This window comes from Gopherus flavomarginatus, chromosome 10 (assembly GCF_025201925.1).
Source record: "Gopherus flavomarginatus isolate rGopFla2 chromosome 10, rGopFla2.mat.asm, whole genome shotgun sequence".
NCBI classification, from domain to species: domain Eukaryota; kingdom Metazoa; phylum Chordata; order Testudines; family Testudinidae; genus Gopherus; species Gopherus flavomarginatus.
The window spans coordinates 35,526,955-35,541,572 of record NC_066626.1 but is presented as its reverse complement, the minus strand read 5'-3'; the positions used below and the strand labels follow the sequence as shown (position 1 = coordinate 35,541,572).

Genomic DNA, 14,618 nt, shown 5'->3' with positions numbered 1-14,618 from the left:
GATAACTCAAGATAAAAATACAAAATGAAACTTGAGGACTATGCTTATCTATGGTGCTCTGGGAGTGAATTTCCATAGTGCAGTGGTTCCAACCTTTTCTCTGCTGCGGCACACCTTGATACCTTGTTACTTTGAGGCAGACCACCATATTGACTCCAGATGAACTCACCCTCTTATCCTCTCAGTTTAAGCAGTTTAACACCCTTGCCATTTACAGTCTATACAATACAGTTAATGATGCTAGACTCTAATATCATTAATTTTATTGCACAGACTGTGACAAGTATTTTCAGTTGACTCACACATTCACACCAGCAAGACCCCAATTCTGCCCCACAAGTTCTGCCCCACATCTCCTTAGTCCCCACTTCACACCAATTCTGTCTTCCTAGATCCCCCACCCCAACAGTTATGCCCCCCAGTACCCCCAACCCCACCCCCCAGTTCAGCCCCCCCATCTCTGCTTCTCCTGGGGTTCTTCCCCCCTTCCAACCCTGGAGTGCTGCAGCAGGGTTCACACTCCACTTGCAGGCTGGGGGCGGGGGTGGTTCCAGGGGCTCTTCCCCCCCCCACTCAGCCAGTAGCAGCTGCAGGGAGTGGGATGGACAGAGGAGCTGACCTGTTGCTCCCAGACCAGGAGGAGGGAGGGAAATTGAGCTCTGATTGGTTGCTCTGCCTCTGGAAGAGGCAGGGCAGTGAGGCAGATGGCCAATGAGAAGGTGCCTTCCCCCCTTCTTTCTTCGTTCCCACCACCCTTCCACAGGAGTAAAATTTGCTATCTTAACCTCACTTTGGGAAATGGAATGTGACACATGCATAATATTTGAAAGGAGCCTTGTCCCAGACAGCAAAAGTACAGAATGCAATCCAGCTCTGATGCTAATTAAAATACATGGGAAGGTTTTTTGTTCTCACATGGAGTTTTTTCAAAAAATTCTGTGACACACCTGTTCAGGCCTGACAGCACACCAGCTGAGAAACACTGCCCTAGGGGAGATGCATACACAAACCCCATTCCTTATAGCCCCAGGCAATATTGTGTTAGTGCATCTTCAAATGTTTAAGAGGGAAATTCATCCTCCTACAGAGGCCTTAGCACAAGGTTTATACACCATTTAAGTCCCCCTTATGCCATATTCTGAAGAGTAAAATGAGTTGGCGCATAGGTTTCAAGTTGGTTCTCTCCAATGAGGTAAATTTCACCTCTATAAATAACCCAGGATCTGGGTCAAACACTGGCACAATCTTACTGCAAAGAAAGAAGGAAACTTAACTTATGTTAACTAGAAGACATACTTGAGAAAATGGAGCATCCTTCTTCACTATTTCAATGCAGTCCATCACAATGCTTAAAAATTGAATATAAACTGGCAAGTCAGGTTATTTATACACAAGACACATTTGCAGATTAATGATCCAGTCATGGAAGGTGCCGAATACCTCCTATGAGGTGTATAGCTCGCTTAACTCCCAGCCAAGGAGTTGAGGGTGCTCAATATGAGTGGAGTGTGCTGAACACCTCACACAAGGCACACAGTGCCTTGCAGATTCTGGAGTGAATTCTGCTGGTAAATACATTTTCAGTAACAAATGTCTGCTGTGTGTAAATCACTACTGGACATAGATACAGCAGAGAGGTCAAATTCAATTCTGAAAAAAGTCAAAAGTTGAAATGTGGAGGTCAAACTTTTAATGCATTTGTGCAAAGCTTTTAGTCTCCGTGAATCATGAACGGCATGTTTGGAAAATACTGGTATTCTCTCATAACACTAAGATTTCATTGACTTCATTTGCAAAGATGCCAAGCACCTGCAGCTCCTACCAACTTCAGTGTGAGCTGCGGATGCTCAGCACATCTGAAAAATCTAGCCCCATGTTTTTCCACATGGCAAAATCCCAAAGTTCTGACTCCACTCTTACTGAGGCAAAGCTCCACTGAATTCAAAGGAAGCTTTGCCACAGTACCTAGTCGGCTCAGAATTTACAAAATTACTTCTGATATGACCATACTGTCTTTTTCATTGTCATAATGGCTCTAAGGAACCATTAGATTATTTATAGTATATTATAAGAGGAGGCAAAAAACATTCAATGAAAGAATGAGAAGGTACAAATGAGTGATTCAGGTATCTAATGATCTGCCCAAACTCTAGCAGAGTATATATATAAATCCTTAACTCAGAAAAAAAAAAACACGCCACCCCCCAAAAAAACAGTTATGTTATAATGTATATAATACAATTTCATGTTAACATTTCATTTGTTATTTGCACTGTACAGAAAGTCCATGCTAAATACAAGCTCTGGACTGGATTCAAAAACATTTTAAATGCACTTTTTACACCCTCTATGCACAAATATTTCTTAAATTAAAACTATGCACACTAAATATGCATAGTGAATATATGGCTTATGGGTTGAATGACATGAGTTCCACCTTTTGGAAATCCTTTAACCCCAATATCGAGAGCTTGAAATATACCCAGTTCAATCACAATTGCTCAGATGTGTGCAGGCCAAAAAAGAGGCAGAGTCAAAAAATAAAGACACAAGTGAAAATCAACATAATTGTGATTATTGCATTAGTCCTTATTCAACCCGGGTGAAATTCACCTTGCTGAGGACCAGTATGAGGCCTATGCTCCACTTTAGTCCCACTTAGGGTCCCAAAATAAATAGTACATTGGTCTTATTTTGGTCATCTAGACAGGAGTGAATTTCACACCCACTGAATAATGTTGTGAAAAGGACGAGTGGCTGCTTATGAAGGGTTGTTGGTTGTGGAGGTCACCACCCAAAGGCCTGTTAAAGGAGTCTTGTAAGTTTAATGGCCTAAGCCATCTGCTCAGAACATGCAACCCAGAGGGCAGTGTGGAGCTACAGGGTTTCCCTTTAGATTCCAGATGCAGGGGCGAGCAGTTGATTGCAGATTGTGAGAGTTAGAGGGAGTGAGATAGGAGAAGTAGTCATGTGACCCTGGAAGGAAGCTGAGGCAGGGAGGGAGCCTCCCCTTGGGCACTGTGCTGGCTGGAAACTAACTGCCTGATTGCTGTATGTTTCTACTGCTGCTCGGGAAAACAGGATTGTATGAATATTTGTGGAAATAAACCAAATACAGCATGGATTATCCTGACTTCTTGTCACTGAGTTTTCATATGAACAGAATCACCCACAAGGCTCCAAATTTTCCCTTCCTGCTCAGTGTAAGGGGCCACAATACCATCTGAAACACTATTTATACATGTTTTTTCTTACGTGAAGCCAATGTGTCACTTGAACATTCTTGTATCTATTTCCTCTGCCGTGATCTCAAACAATATACACCTAACTCCATGGCAGGTGTGACTTCACTTCCAAGGTCCTACTGAACACCATTAGAATATTTTGATCTTAGCATTGACAATTACTTAACAGGTTTACAACCGATATTTCAAAGGCGGGTTTCATTAAACACCACATTTTCTCCAAATTGCAGCCACAGCATCAGGATACATTGATTGTTCATATGGGATGCTTAGTACAACATTAATATTTCTCTGTACAGTCTACATTCTAATTTGTTTCCAAACATTTTAAGAAATCTGACATTGCGAATGCATAAACGATTGTCTGTGGCAGTTTCATTTTGGCTTTCCATTTCCGTTGGATGTAGATCAAGGTTACCAGCAGTGCAAATGATAAGTGCCTTATATTTCAACATGTATCTCATGCTCATTTGGCAATGACTGGTTTCAGTGATGCGAATAAAATGAAGTCCAAGTTTTGGCTGAAAAAGTATTCGGCTAGGTTTAAGAAGGCAAAATAGAAGAGGAAATAAAACAGTTACAAATACATCTGAAACCTTGAGAGTTTTTAAGTGCCTTGAGTTACCAGCTCAGGATTTTATGGTTTTTACTATCATTATTTTGTCCAATGGTTGTCCATAAAAATGGCATGGTCCAAGAACGAGTAGATAGAGGAGATGACAGCCTCACAGAAAGCTGAATTAGGAACTTGTAGTGCTGTTCTATTTTTCCTGCAAACAGAATTAAAATGAAAATACATGATGTGACATGCGCTCTACCATGAAACTTCAAGTATTTACAATTCTTATAGTGCTACATTTCAGATAGATTATTTAGCCTGGAAAAGAGAATTCAAAGAAACTTAAGGTACTCTTTTAATCAGTCCTTCCCTCTTCTACTCTGTCCCACTTCTTAAGGAGATGCTGTAGGGTCAGTTGGCCCCCAAATTAGTAAAAAACCTACAAGTAACAGAAATGTTTCTATAGTTTTTTTAAAATGCCACTGGAAATATTTTTTCTAATACTACAAATCAATTAATATCCCTCTGCAATGCTTACAACCAAAACACTACAGAATTATGACATGGTAAAAATGGTAAAATTACCTCTCATGACTAAAATGTCTGAAGCGTTTAAGAAGTAGCAAATCTAGTTGTGTATCACAGCGTGTTTTTGTTCAGTGGCTTTTACTATATCTTCTGATTTTTGACAGTGTTTGGGCTCACCTGAAAAACACACAAATGGGAAGGTACCTTAAGACATTAATCAAGTCAACCGAATGTGCTTACATTTTCATACATAATACACCTCTACCTTGATATAATGCTGTCCTTGGGAACCAAAACATCTTGCCGGGTTATAGGTGAAACCGCATTATATTGAACTTGCTTTGATCCACTGGCATGCACAGACCTGCCCTCCCTCCCCCGGAGCACTGCTTTATTGAGTTATATCCGAATTTGTGTTATATCGGCTTGTGTTATATCAAGGTAGAAGTGTATGAACCTGTTTTGTGGATAACATATTGTAGTATTACATCTAAGTAGGACATTTTTCCTTCCTTTTCCAAAGGTTGCCTATCTTATACTTACATTTCAATTATTACTTCCTTTTCAGAGTGAATATGTGGGATTGAGTTTAATCATTTTCATTTACTCATGTGGAAAGACACAGAATGAAAGCGCTGGATCAGAACATTAATTGAGACAAACATAAAGCAATTTTTATTAGTCTATTGTTAATGAAGTATTAGAAAAAAATTAAATATATTTTCTGTACAAATTTTAAATGTTTCTTGGGGAGAATTCACCCCTGCGAAGATGGCTACTTAAATCCACTTTGGGGGTGAGCTTCACCTGGAAAAGCAATGATACTGTAAATTTGCAATCGAAGCCTAATTTTAAGAGTTCCATTTGTCCAGTCTGCTAACTGAAACAATACAACATGACTTATGTATTCGTTCAAAACTAGGCAACACAGCTTGAATTTCAGCTCTTGAATAGTCCCAATTAACAGTATTTAGATCATAGAAATTATTTGTGAATATTTTTGAATATAAAAAATTAAAAACTGGACAATTTGCCACTATAGAAAGAGGTGAAATATGTCCACCCTACATAGAATATGAATTAGCTGCTCAGTTCTAAGCAATGAAATGCACATTGTGGTCACTGATTTGCACCAATAAAACCTACAGCCAGTTTGCAGATCGTGGAGGAAGGAAAGCAAGGAGAAACATAGGACAGTAGAGGAAAACCAGATAGGGAGATAGAGAAAGGCAGAGGAAGATGTTTGAAAGAGGAAGGAAGCACTATTAGAAGCTAAGAATTAAAGTAGAGGAAGAGTCTTTAAGGGAGGACAAACAATAGTCTGCAAGTGGGAGGAAACAAAAGGAAGAGGAATTTAGCTTGAAAACAGAATGATTAGTAGAGAAGTGTCAGAGGAAGAGTTTATCAAAGAGGGAAGGAGACAGAAGGAGGAGGAAAAGCATTGAATTCACTATGGGTGAAATCTTAGTGCCACTGAAGACAGTGGGAGTTTTGCCATTTACTTCAGTGGGGCCAGGATTTCACCCCTGCTCTCAGTCCCTTGCAGTTTCACATATCTGAATGCCATGCTCTAGTATTTGGAAAGCTAGGTCAGCCCCCCTCTGTCTTCCTTTCTAAAGATGTTTATCAGAGCCGTGTGAAGGATGGAAGTTCCATTTCACAAAGGATTTCAAGATTTCTGAATCTGGCCTCATTCTAACTGAAATAAAAACTGAGAATTTCAAAATTTCCCATGAAGTAAAATTCTGAAAAGAAACGTTCATTTTGGGTCACACTACCTGTTTCAGTTTGATTTCAACTTTTTATAGTTCGTATTATAAGCTATAATGAAAAATGGAAAAAAAATAAGTTTCAGAACAAGAAACTGAAATGTTTGTTCCTAGAATCTCAAAACAGGACATCTGGACATAGTTGGAACTTTTCCCCTCCATTTTCCCTTCAAAGTTAAATTCCAGCAAAGTTGATATGATTTTGTGAAGTGTTTTGATTTTGATGGAACTGCATATTCCAAAGGAGTATGGTTCAGCCAAGGCTTCTCTGAGCAGCATTTTGATCAAAGCTCAATTGCTTTGTACTTTGATCTTACCTTATTCTTTATCCACATCAGCATATGTTTTTCTCCTAATAATAATTGAAGGATCAGTGCCCTGATTCAGCATTGCTTTGCTCCTTGTTTAGCCCCTTACACCAGCATCAAAGTAGATTAAAATACTACCAAACACCCTTTTGCACTGATGTAAATAATTACACTCAGTGCAGGGAAAAGTATGAAGTGGGGTCCAGGAATCTACCATGTCTCCTTTGACACTTATATGCCAGAGAGTCATCAACTGATGTCATCTGAGCCAACATCAATTACATTGCCACATTGCTGATGTGGATTTTCCTGCTGCTATGCTATCTGTTTATGCTCCAGGAGGCTTTCAGTGATCAACTGATACTGCCCATGTGTGTTTTATACTACTGGCAGTTACTGGATAGTCCTCTACTGTCACACAGATTGATGCTATAGTCAGTCATTTTTAATCACAGATTCACTGGCTTCTTAAACGTCGGTATTTCTTGACACATTAAAGATAAGTTGTTTTTCAGGAAGTGTTTCCTTGGAAACTTTTGATGGTCAGTTTTGCTTCCTGAGCAGGAAGCAGGTTTGGTTAATGAACTAGGAGCGCCTGCAAGAGTTAAATCTCAGATAGATGCCAGGACAGCAGATCCCGAGTTTTGCCATCGCATGCACCTCCTCTTAGTTGATATACGGTGCCAAGGACCATCACCCTGCTCTATGTGCAGGCATGGTGACACCACCTTGCCCTGCATTTACAATCTCTTCACATCTTTGTAGTGACTGCAGTAGTTGCTTACTCATTTCCATTAGGAAATTGTGTATTTTAGTTGTCTTTAAAGCATAGTTTTTAATCCTATTAAAAAAATTAATCATGCTATCTCCCTTTGCTCTTCATTTACTCTCCCTTAAATCTGTTCTGTTCTTCTCAGCATAAAACAAGAATCACCTGTGCCATCTCTCCACAGAGCACCAGCAAGTGCTCCATAGACCAGGGTTTGGAAACTGCTGGCATGGGAGCTGGGACTGGGTGGGCAGGTACTATGGTGATGGGCAGCACATTAGACATGCAGACAGATAGAAAGATATCTAACTAGTACATGCAAAAATGTCTGAGAAACTGAGAGATGTTTGTTGGAGCAACTAACTCTGGGTTGGATCAGAAGCCAAATTTGCCCATGCATGAAAAGAAAAAGGCTATAATCACCCAGGGGAGACATGCCCTCCCTGCTAGCACACCCAAAGGAGGTAACGGTAATGTAACTTCTTGTGGTCCCAGAAGTGCAAAGGGAACACTAGGGTGATGCACACCCATCCAAAAAGAGCATGTCTGTGTGGGTTGGGGCATAGTCAGGGTCCCACTCTGCATGTACAATGGCTGGTGACTTAAAGGCCATCGCTGGAAAGAAGGGATGTACCTTTTACCAAGGGGTCCCAAGAACCATTGTGGAGTTTGCCCCCATCATCTTTTCTAGAGGCATTACACCTCCCTGTGATAAAAAGGCATGATGTGGTACAAACTGATCACCAGTCCATTCTCTCCCTATACTCCTCTCCCCAACACTCCACTGGTTTTACGAGCCAAACCTTACCCCATATTCTAGGGCACTAGGGTTACAGATATATGGTAGACATTCTTTTTAAAATCCCAAACAAACCCCATTTTATAGAAATATTTTCATAAAAATCTGTAAATATAAAATACTAGTTCTTCTACAGAGCATAAAACCTTGAGTGGACTTACAGGACAAATGTGTATTTAAGGGTATTCCATTCAACTCTTTTCTTCACCACAGCACTTTTAAAGTCATTTTTAGTTTTACATTGTGTATATTCTCCCTTTTTGCAGAGCAAGTGTGATTTCCTCTCAATGGTTACATAGAGTAAAGGTTCTCTCAGTTTGTCTGTATCCCTCTGTTGTCTCATTTTGTACTAAGATGGTAAGATCTATGGTGCATGGACTCTCTCTTCATTCTGTCTTTGTGCAGCACCTATTACAATGAGGTCTATGACTGGGACTCCTAGGCACTACAGGAATACAAATAATAATAATGTGTTCTTCTTTGTTATTGACGTTTATATAGTAAAGACAATGAATATCATGGCAAGTTTACAAGTTTTACATTGTTAAGTTAAATGAAAAAGTACTAGCTGCCTTATGGGGAGGATGGATGGATACCAAGTCCAATGGTAACAACAGATACGTGAGAAGATTGGAACTATATTTCACTTTCACTGCTGGCATACTTAATTCATTCATGACTCCCTGGAGCCCTCAACAGGTAGCTCTTCTCAACTACCTCAGGTTTCACTTCTATGGTCACCGGTTCCTGCTCACAGAGATCCCGTTGTCTTCTTCCACATCTGACTCTTAATTAACTCATTGACTTGCTTTTCCCTCAACCCTCCCTTTCCACCCAAGGAGAAAACATTTTTAGCAGGAAGCAAATATTGATTTTTCTGATAGCATGGCGTGCCTTGCAATCATGTTTTTCCAGTGGGACTAAAGAGTTTACATGAGCTGCAGGAGGAAACAACACAACTGTCTTCCTTTTTCTCTTTGGTACACTCCTTAATTCCATTCTGTACTCAAACATTACTTGTCTCTTACACTTTTGTCACCTAAGAGTGTACAAAAGTCAGCATGATACACCACAATAATAAACACTGATCACCTAGTGTTCTGTACAGCTGTGATTTGCATCTTACTATCTGACTGATACTTGCACGAATACTGGAAACTTGGACATGATTACAGCTGGCTGGAAAACAGAATTTCCATCCTAGGGAAATTCAGATATTTTGACATTTGTTTTCATTCTGAATTGAGAGGAAAAGTCAGAATATAAAAACATTTTCACAGAACTAAATGTTCCAAAAAATTGCAGAGGTTTGTATATTTTTGACTCAAACATTTTAAAATAAAAAACATTGTTTTGAATTGGTATTTTGACTTAAAATGACATTAAGACAACCATTTCAAAACAAAATTTTCATTTAGTTTCATAATGTCATCTTAAAAGAAATGTTTTTGTTTTGACTATCTGAATAGAAAATTAAAATATTTCGACAAAACTGGCATTTTCCCAAGAAAACATAGACTTTGGTGAAACCACATTTTCCAGTGAGGAAATTTTCCAGTTGAAAAATTTCAATAAACTCTATATATGATATACACAAGAAAGTTGAAAATGAGTTGCTTTAGAAAGTTGTTCATTTGCACACTTATGATATTCTTGATGGTGAATTATATTAGTTTATATAGCGAATCAATTTCTGAAAGACTTTTTTGTAAAGGATTACTCTATCTCCTCCCTTTTAAATGGTTAAATTTTGTATTCCATTAAGGCAGTGGTCCTTAACCTGGGGTGCACGCCTTTTCTGGGGGTGCGAGACATGCCAGATTTTTTTAGAAGGTAAATCATCAGAAACATAAATTAAATACAGGCACAGAAGTACAACTACTTTGTTTCATCAAACCTATGTATTTATTAACATTATAAATTTTTAACGATTACTGTAATATACAAACAAAAAATATATGTAGGTTTAAGAGGTGCGAGAACATATTTTGAGAACCAAAGGGGTGCAGGTTCCAATAAAGGTTAAGAACCATTGCATTAAGGTTTCCTTCTAGAATCACTTAGCACAATTTTAATCAACAATGCTTTGAAATAAAACAGTGACCCAACACATTGTGGGGATTCTAGATCAAGCTTTTATTTTATTTTATATTTTTGCGCTAAATACTTGGTTAGAGGGTGTGACAGGATAAGGTAATTCACCCCAGGTAGAATGGATTTACTGTAGGCTGGTCTGCTAGTTTTAGTGTGCAGAGGTTATTTTGAATTATGATAGTTTTGAAATGGAAACGCAAAGTATTTTATTTTTAAGGCTGGGATTTCCCTTTGGTATTGGATGTTGCAAATTCGTTTAATCTTAATTTAATTGCACAGACTGGAGTTTTGCATATTGTCTATTTTCCGGATAGCACTGACACAATGTTACACACTCTACATGGGTAAGTACACAGGTAACATCATTCTTTAATTCTCAAGGGACGGGGTCTACCTCTTGCTATGTATTTGTGCAATGCCTTGCACAAGGGATCTATGACCTCAGTTTCAGACACTACTGTAATGCAATTAATAACAATATAAATGTAAAATCAGACTGCTACAAAGAAGTTCAAATCCGGCTTTATTTAATTCTATCATCTATGGCACCTCTGTAGGCATATAACTGACTTCAGCTAATCTCAGTAAAATGTAATATGTTTTCCATATCACAATAGCGATTAGCAAAGAACTTCATGTAGAAACTTTTTTACCTGCTACAGCTAAACTCTACTAGATTAAAAGGAGCTATAACATCCGAGCATGGTGACTTGTCTACATTGCCCCACAGCTCAGAAAAAGGGGGTGTAAATAAACTGCACTGTAGCTCCCCCATGTGGGCATGAATTTAAAGGTCCCTAAAAGGACTACATTAGTGCAAATTAGGGACCTTTACATTCATGTCCACAGTGTTCACATGGAGGAATTACAGCACAGCACTTTGGTCTGTACTGCAATTCATATCCTCATAACCCAAATTGTAGAGCAGTGTAGACATGGCCTTAGTCAAGAATTACACCAGATCTCTTCTGTTTATTAGATTCACAAAACTGAAAATATCGGAATTGGCCAGGAAAATTTCTAAACTACAAATGGTAGGTCAGATTGATTTACTGTTGAGATCAGAACAACTGCCCATGGTAAAGAAAGATTAAAGGGTGTGCTGAAGTGATTTCTTTCCCAAATGAATGGTTTAGTAGGTGTATCAAACACATTTCTGAAGTGAGAATGGCAGTCAAAATACCTAATCTACTGAAACTGCAGGCTACTCAGTCTGGGCAGAACCAATTCATTTTATATCTGGAAAACAGTGATTGTAACTGACTGGAACAGTTTGTACTTCTGATAGATTTTAATTCTTGGTTTCCTTTGTAAAAGAAAAAATATAAATATGAAATATTAAATTTACAAAATAAATCAGACTATCATGATCAGAAAACAAATACAATTCAAATACCACCTAGGGTGAAAACTCCCTTTAACTTCAACGCAGCCAAGAGCTCACCCACAGAATATACATTATCTGACTTCAGCCTCTGATAGCTTGCTGAAGGCAACAAGAATATTTTGTATAACCTAGTAATTTCTGATAATGTTAATGAGAACTGAGCATTCAAATATATTATCAGCCTTGAAAATCTCATTCTTTCTTGATTTATTCACTAATCTCAAATAGACACAAAAAACATAAAATCCATTTGAAATAGGTAGTGCTGTCAAATTATGGATTTACTTCTATTTCATATGTGACTTTAATTATTTGCTAATATCCAACATTCCTTCTTAATTAAGAAAATTAGAAACTCTTCATTCCATAGTGTGACTTTTATCTATGTTGGAAAATGGAGGCAAGCAATCACTGAAGCAGATGGTTGAGACTAAATTCAACATTGATTAATGAAAGGAAGTCTCACAGTATGATGCCTGCAGCTGATCACTCATTGAACTTGGATACAGAAATGCCTGCTATGCAAAAAAAAAATCATTTTAATTTAAGCTACAGCTAAATGCAGTCTAAGTGACTGTCCAGATTCTTATATTGTATCATCCTACTGCATAATCTCCTGGTTCAGTTAGTCTGAAAATAGCTCTAGATGTGCACATTCATTAGTGCACAAAAGACAAATCAGAGTAAACTAGATTGTAAGATCCTGAGAGCAGGGAACTTGTTTTATAGCTGTATAAAATGATATTTCCACCAGTAGCTCAATATGAATGAATGAATAAATAAGCAAACACGTTCATACAGTGTATAAGGCCCGCTGACAGGGGAGTGCAAAGGGGACAATTGCCCAGGGGCCCGGGCGATTTAAAAGGGCTTGGGGGCCCCCAGCCATCACTGGTGCAGTGGGGCGAAGGTAGGCTTCCTGCCTGCCCTTGCTCTGTGCTACTCCCGGTAGGGGCCGGCATGTCCCTGCAGCCCCTGGGGGTGGTGACAGAGGGTCTCTGTGAGCTGCCCCCACTCCAAATGCTGACTCTGTAGCTCCCATTGACCTGGAACTGCTCTATCTCCTACCTAAGAGCTGCTGCAAGAGGGATGTATTGGTAGCTTTTGGAAGCTGCCTGAGGTAAGCACCGACCCCCCAACCCACTCCTGCACCCCAACTCCCTGCACCAGCCCAGAGTCCACACCCCAGACCCAAACTCTCTCCTACAGCCTGACTCTGTACGCCCTCCTACACCCAAACTCCCCCCCAGAGCCAGCACCCCGCACCCCAATCCCCTGCCCAGCCTGGTGAAAGTGAGTGAAGGTGGGGGAGAGTGAGTGATGGAGGGAGGGAGAATGGAGTGAGCAGGGGGCAGGACCTCAGAGAAGGGGTGGGACAGGGGTGTGGTCTCAGGGAGGGGGTGGGTCAAAGGGCTTTGGGTTGGCATGATTAGACAGTTGGCAAGCCTACCAGGTGGGCATGTGGAAGCCCTGGCCATGCTGGAGGAGTGCACCCAGCAGCACAGCCAGCAGCTCGCTGGGCATCAGCCAGTAAGGTGCAGTACAACTGCCAGCTTGTGCATGTGTGGGGACCCATTGACTGTTCTGCCTGGAGGCAGGCTGTCAGCCGGCCTGCATTGTCTCTGGGATGAATAGTTTCAAATGAGGCAGAAGTAAGTTTCAGAACTCAGAATGGCACTAAAATAATTATAGTTTAGCACTTTGTCTATCAACAGCATGCCCAGCAATGAGCAATACTCTTTATATGTTCCCATCATTGCTAACGGGATGACAATTAACAGTTGGTGGCAGTCTTGGATATGAGCCCTTTTCCATTTCACTTAGTTTCTAAAGTCACCTTCATCGCAATTCAGCTATTATCTCAAAATCTGTAATGAATCTCACATACTGTGGCTGAGCTTCCCGGATCAGCAGCACTAGCCCTGATGTTTGCTCCAGCCAGATATTTAACTGTGAAGGCTCAGATGCATCACTGTTAGATAAATTAGAGGAGACATAATTGATGTTTTGGACCATAAATCAATTTCTGGAGGTGACCTGGACCTTAAAAAGGTGGTGTCACTATTGCTGCTACAGTCTAATAATAGGATAAACCTGATACTGCCATGACAGACTTTAGGCTTACAAGTCCCTACCTCTGGCTTTTTTTATAGCATGTCCTAGGGTCAGTTTGTACAGAAATGAGCCTTCTGTACAGGCCATTTAGTTCAGTGGTGCAGGATGTAGGCGTATGATCTGTGCCTTGCAGTTCAGGAGCTTGACTGACATTATTCATGTCTCCTCATTAAACTCAGTTATTGCCCTCCCACTCTCTTCCTTTTTAGCCCTTTCATTATTTATTTCTCTCTAAAACAAGCATACAAACAAACCCAAAACACTTCCCTGGTCTATTGCAGCTTTGCACATCCTCCTTTTTCTACCCTCTTCCAGCAAAACAAATAATTTCTAAACCATTTTACCTTTGGAAAGTAAATAACTCCAATGGGGACTAAATCAAAAGTAGGTTATTACCAATTTCATAAACTGCAGTCCTGATGCCTTAAAATTCTGCCTGTCCTACAGGGGATTTCCTACCATGCTGAATGAATTCCTTTCGATAACACTGAGTTCTTGTAAATAATGATATGCTCATTGCACAAGAAAGGTGGAATTTATGCTGCAAGAACTGTATGCCTACAACCAATACCAATTTATTCCATTATCTGGTCAGATTTCTCAAGCTATCGAGGATCTGACTGAGTCAATGTTTGGACGGAAGAACTCCAAGAAACATCTAGGTGCTGCAGAAATAGCACGGTGGTGCGGTAATGACCCTTAGTACAAGATGGCTGTTATACCTGTTTTATGGGCACAGCAAGTAGTGCCTCTCCTTGGGCTCCTCCTCTAGTGCATAGCAGGCATTATACCTTTCTAAGGCACTTCATTTTCAACCTGCCAAGGCCCAAATGTAGCATGCAGTGTGTGACATAAACTCAAAATGAAAGAGACAAAAAATATTCATTTAAGAAACTTTAAGTACTGGGGGATTCATTCTTTTCATAGAAATAATCCAGTCTAGAACTGTAGCTTTGTGATCCTTTACTCTGATGAACAGTTTTCAACAATAAAAATGAAAGGACATCAAATGTGTGTGTAGGATATGCTGGGGATAAAATGAGGG

General features: G+C 39.8%; 1 protein-coding gene across 3 annotated transcripts in view; it reads right to left on the bottom strand.

Annotated features, from left to right (window-relative positions):
- Window positions 1–464: 464 nt before the first annotated feature.
- Window positions 465–14,618, bottom strand: part of PDE1A (phosphodiesterase 1A) — a 287,403-nt gene continuing 273,249 nt past the window's right edge. For all 3 annotated transcript variants that reach the window (XM_050916414.1, XM_050916416.1, XM_050916415.1), the window contains 2 exons: window positions 4,390–4,509; window positions 465–4,015 (listed from right to left, as the gene is read on the bottom strand). In XM_050916414.1, coding sequence (XP_050772371.1) covers window positions 4,433–4,509 — 77 coding nt within the window. In that variant the 3' untranslated portion in view covers window positions 465–4,015; window positions 4,390–4,432. The remainder of the gene's footprint in view (window positions 4,016–4,389; window positions 4,510–14,618) is intronic.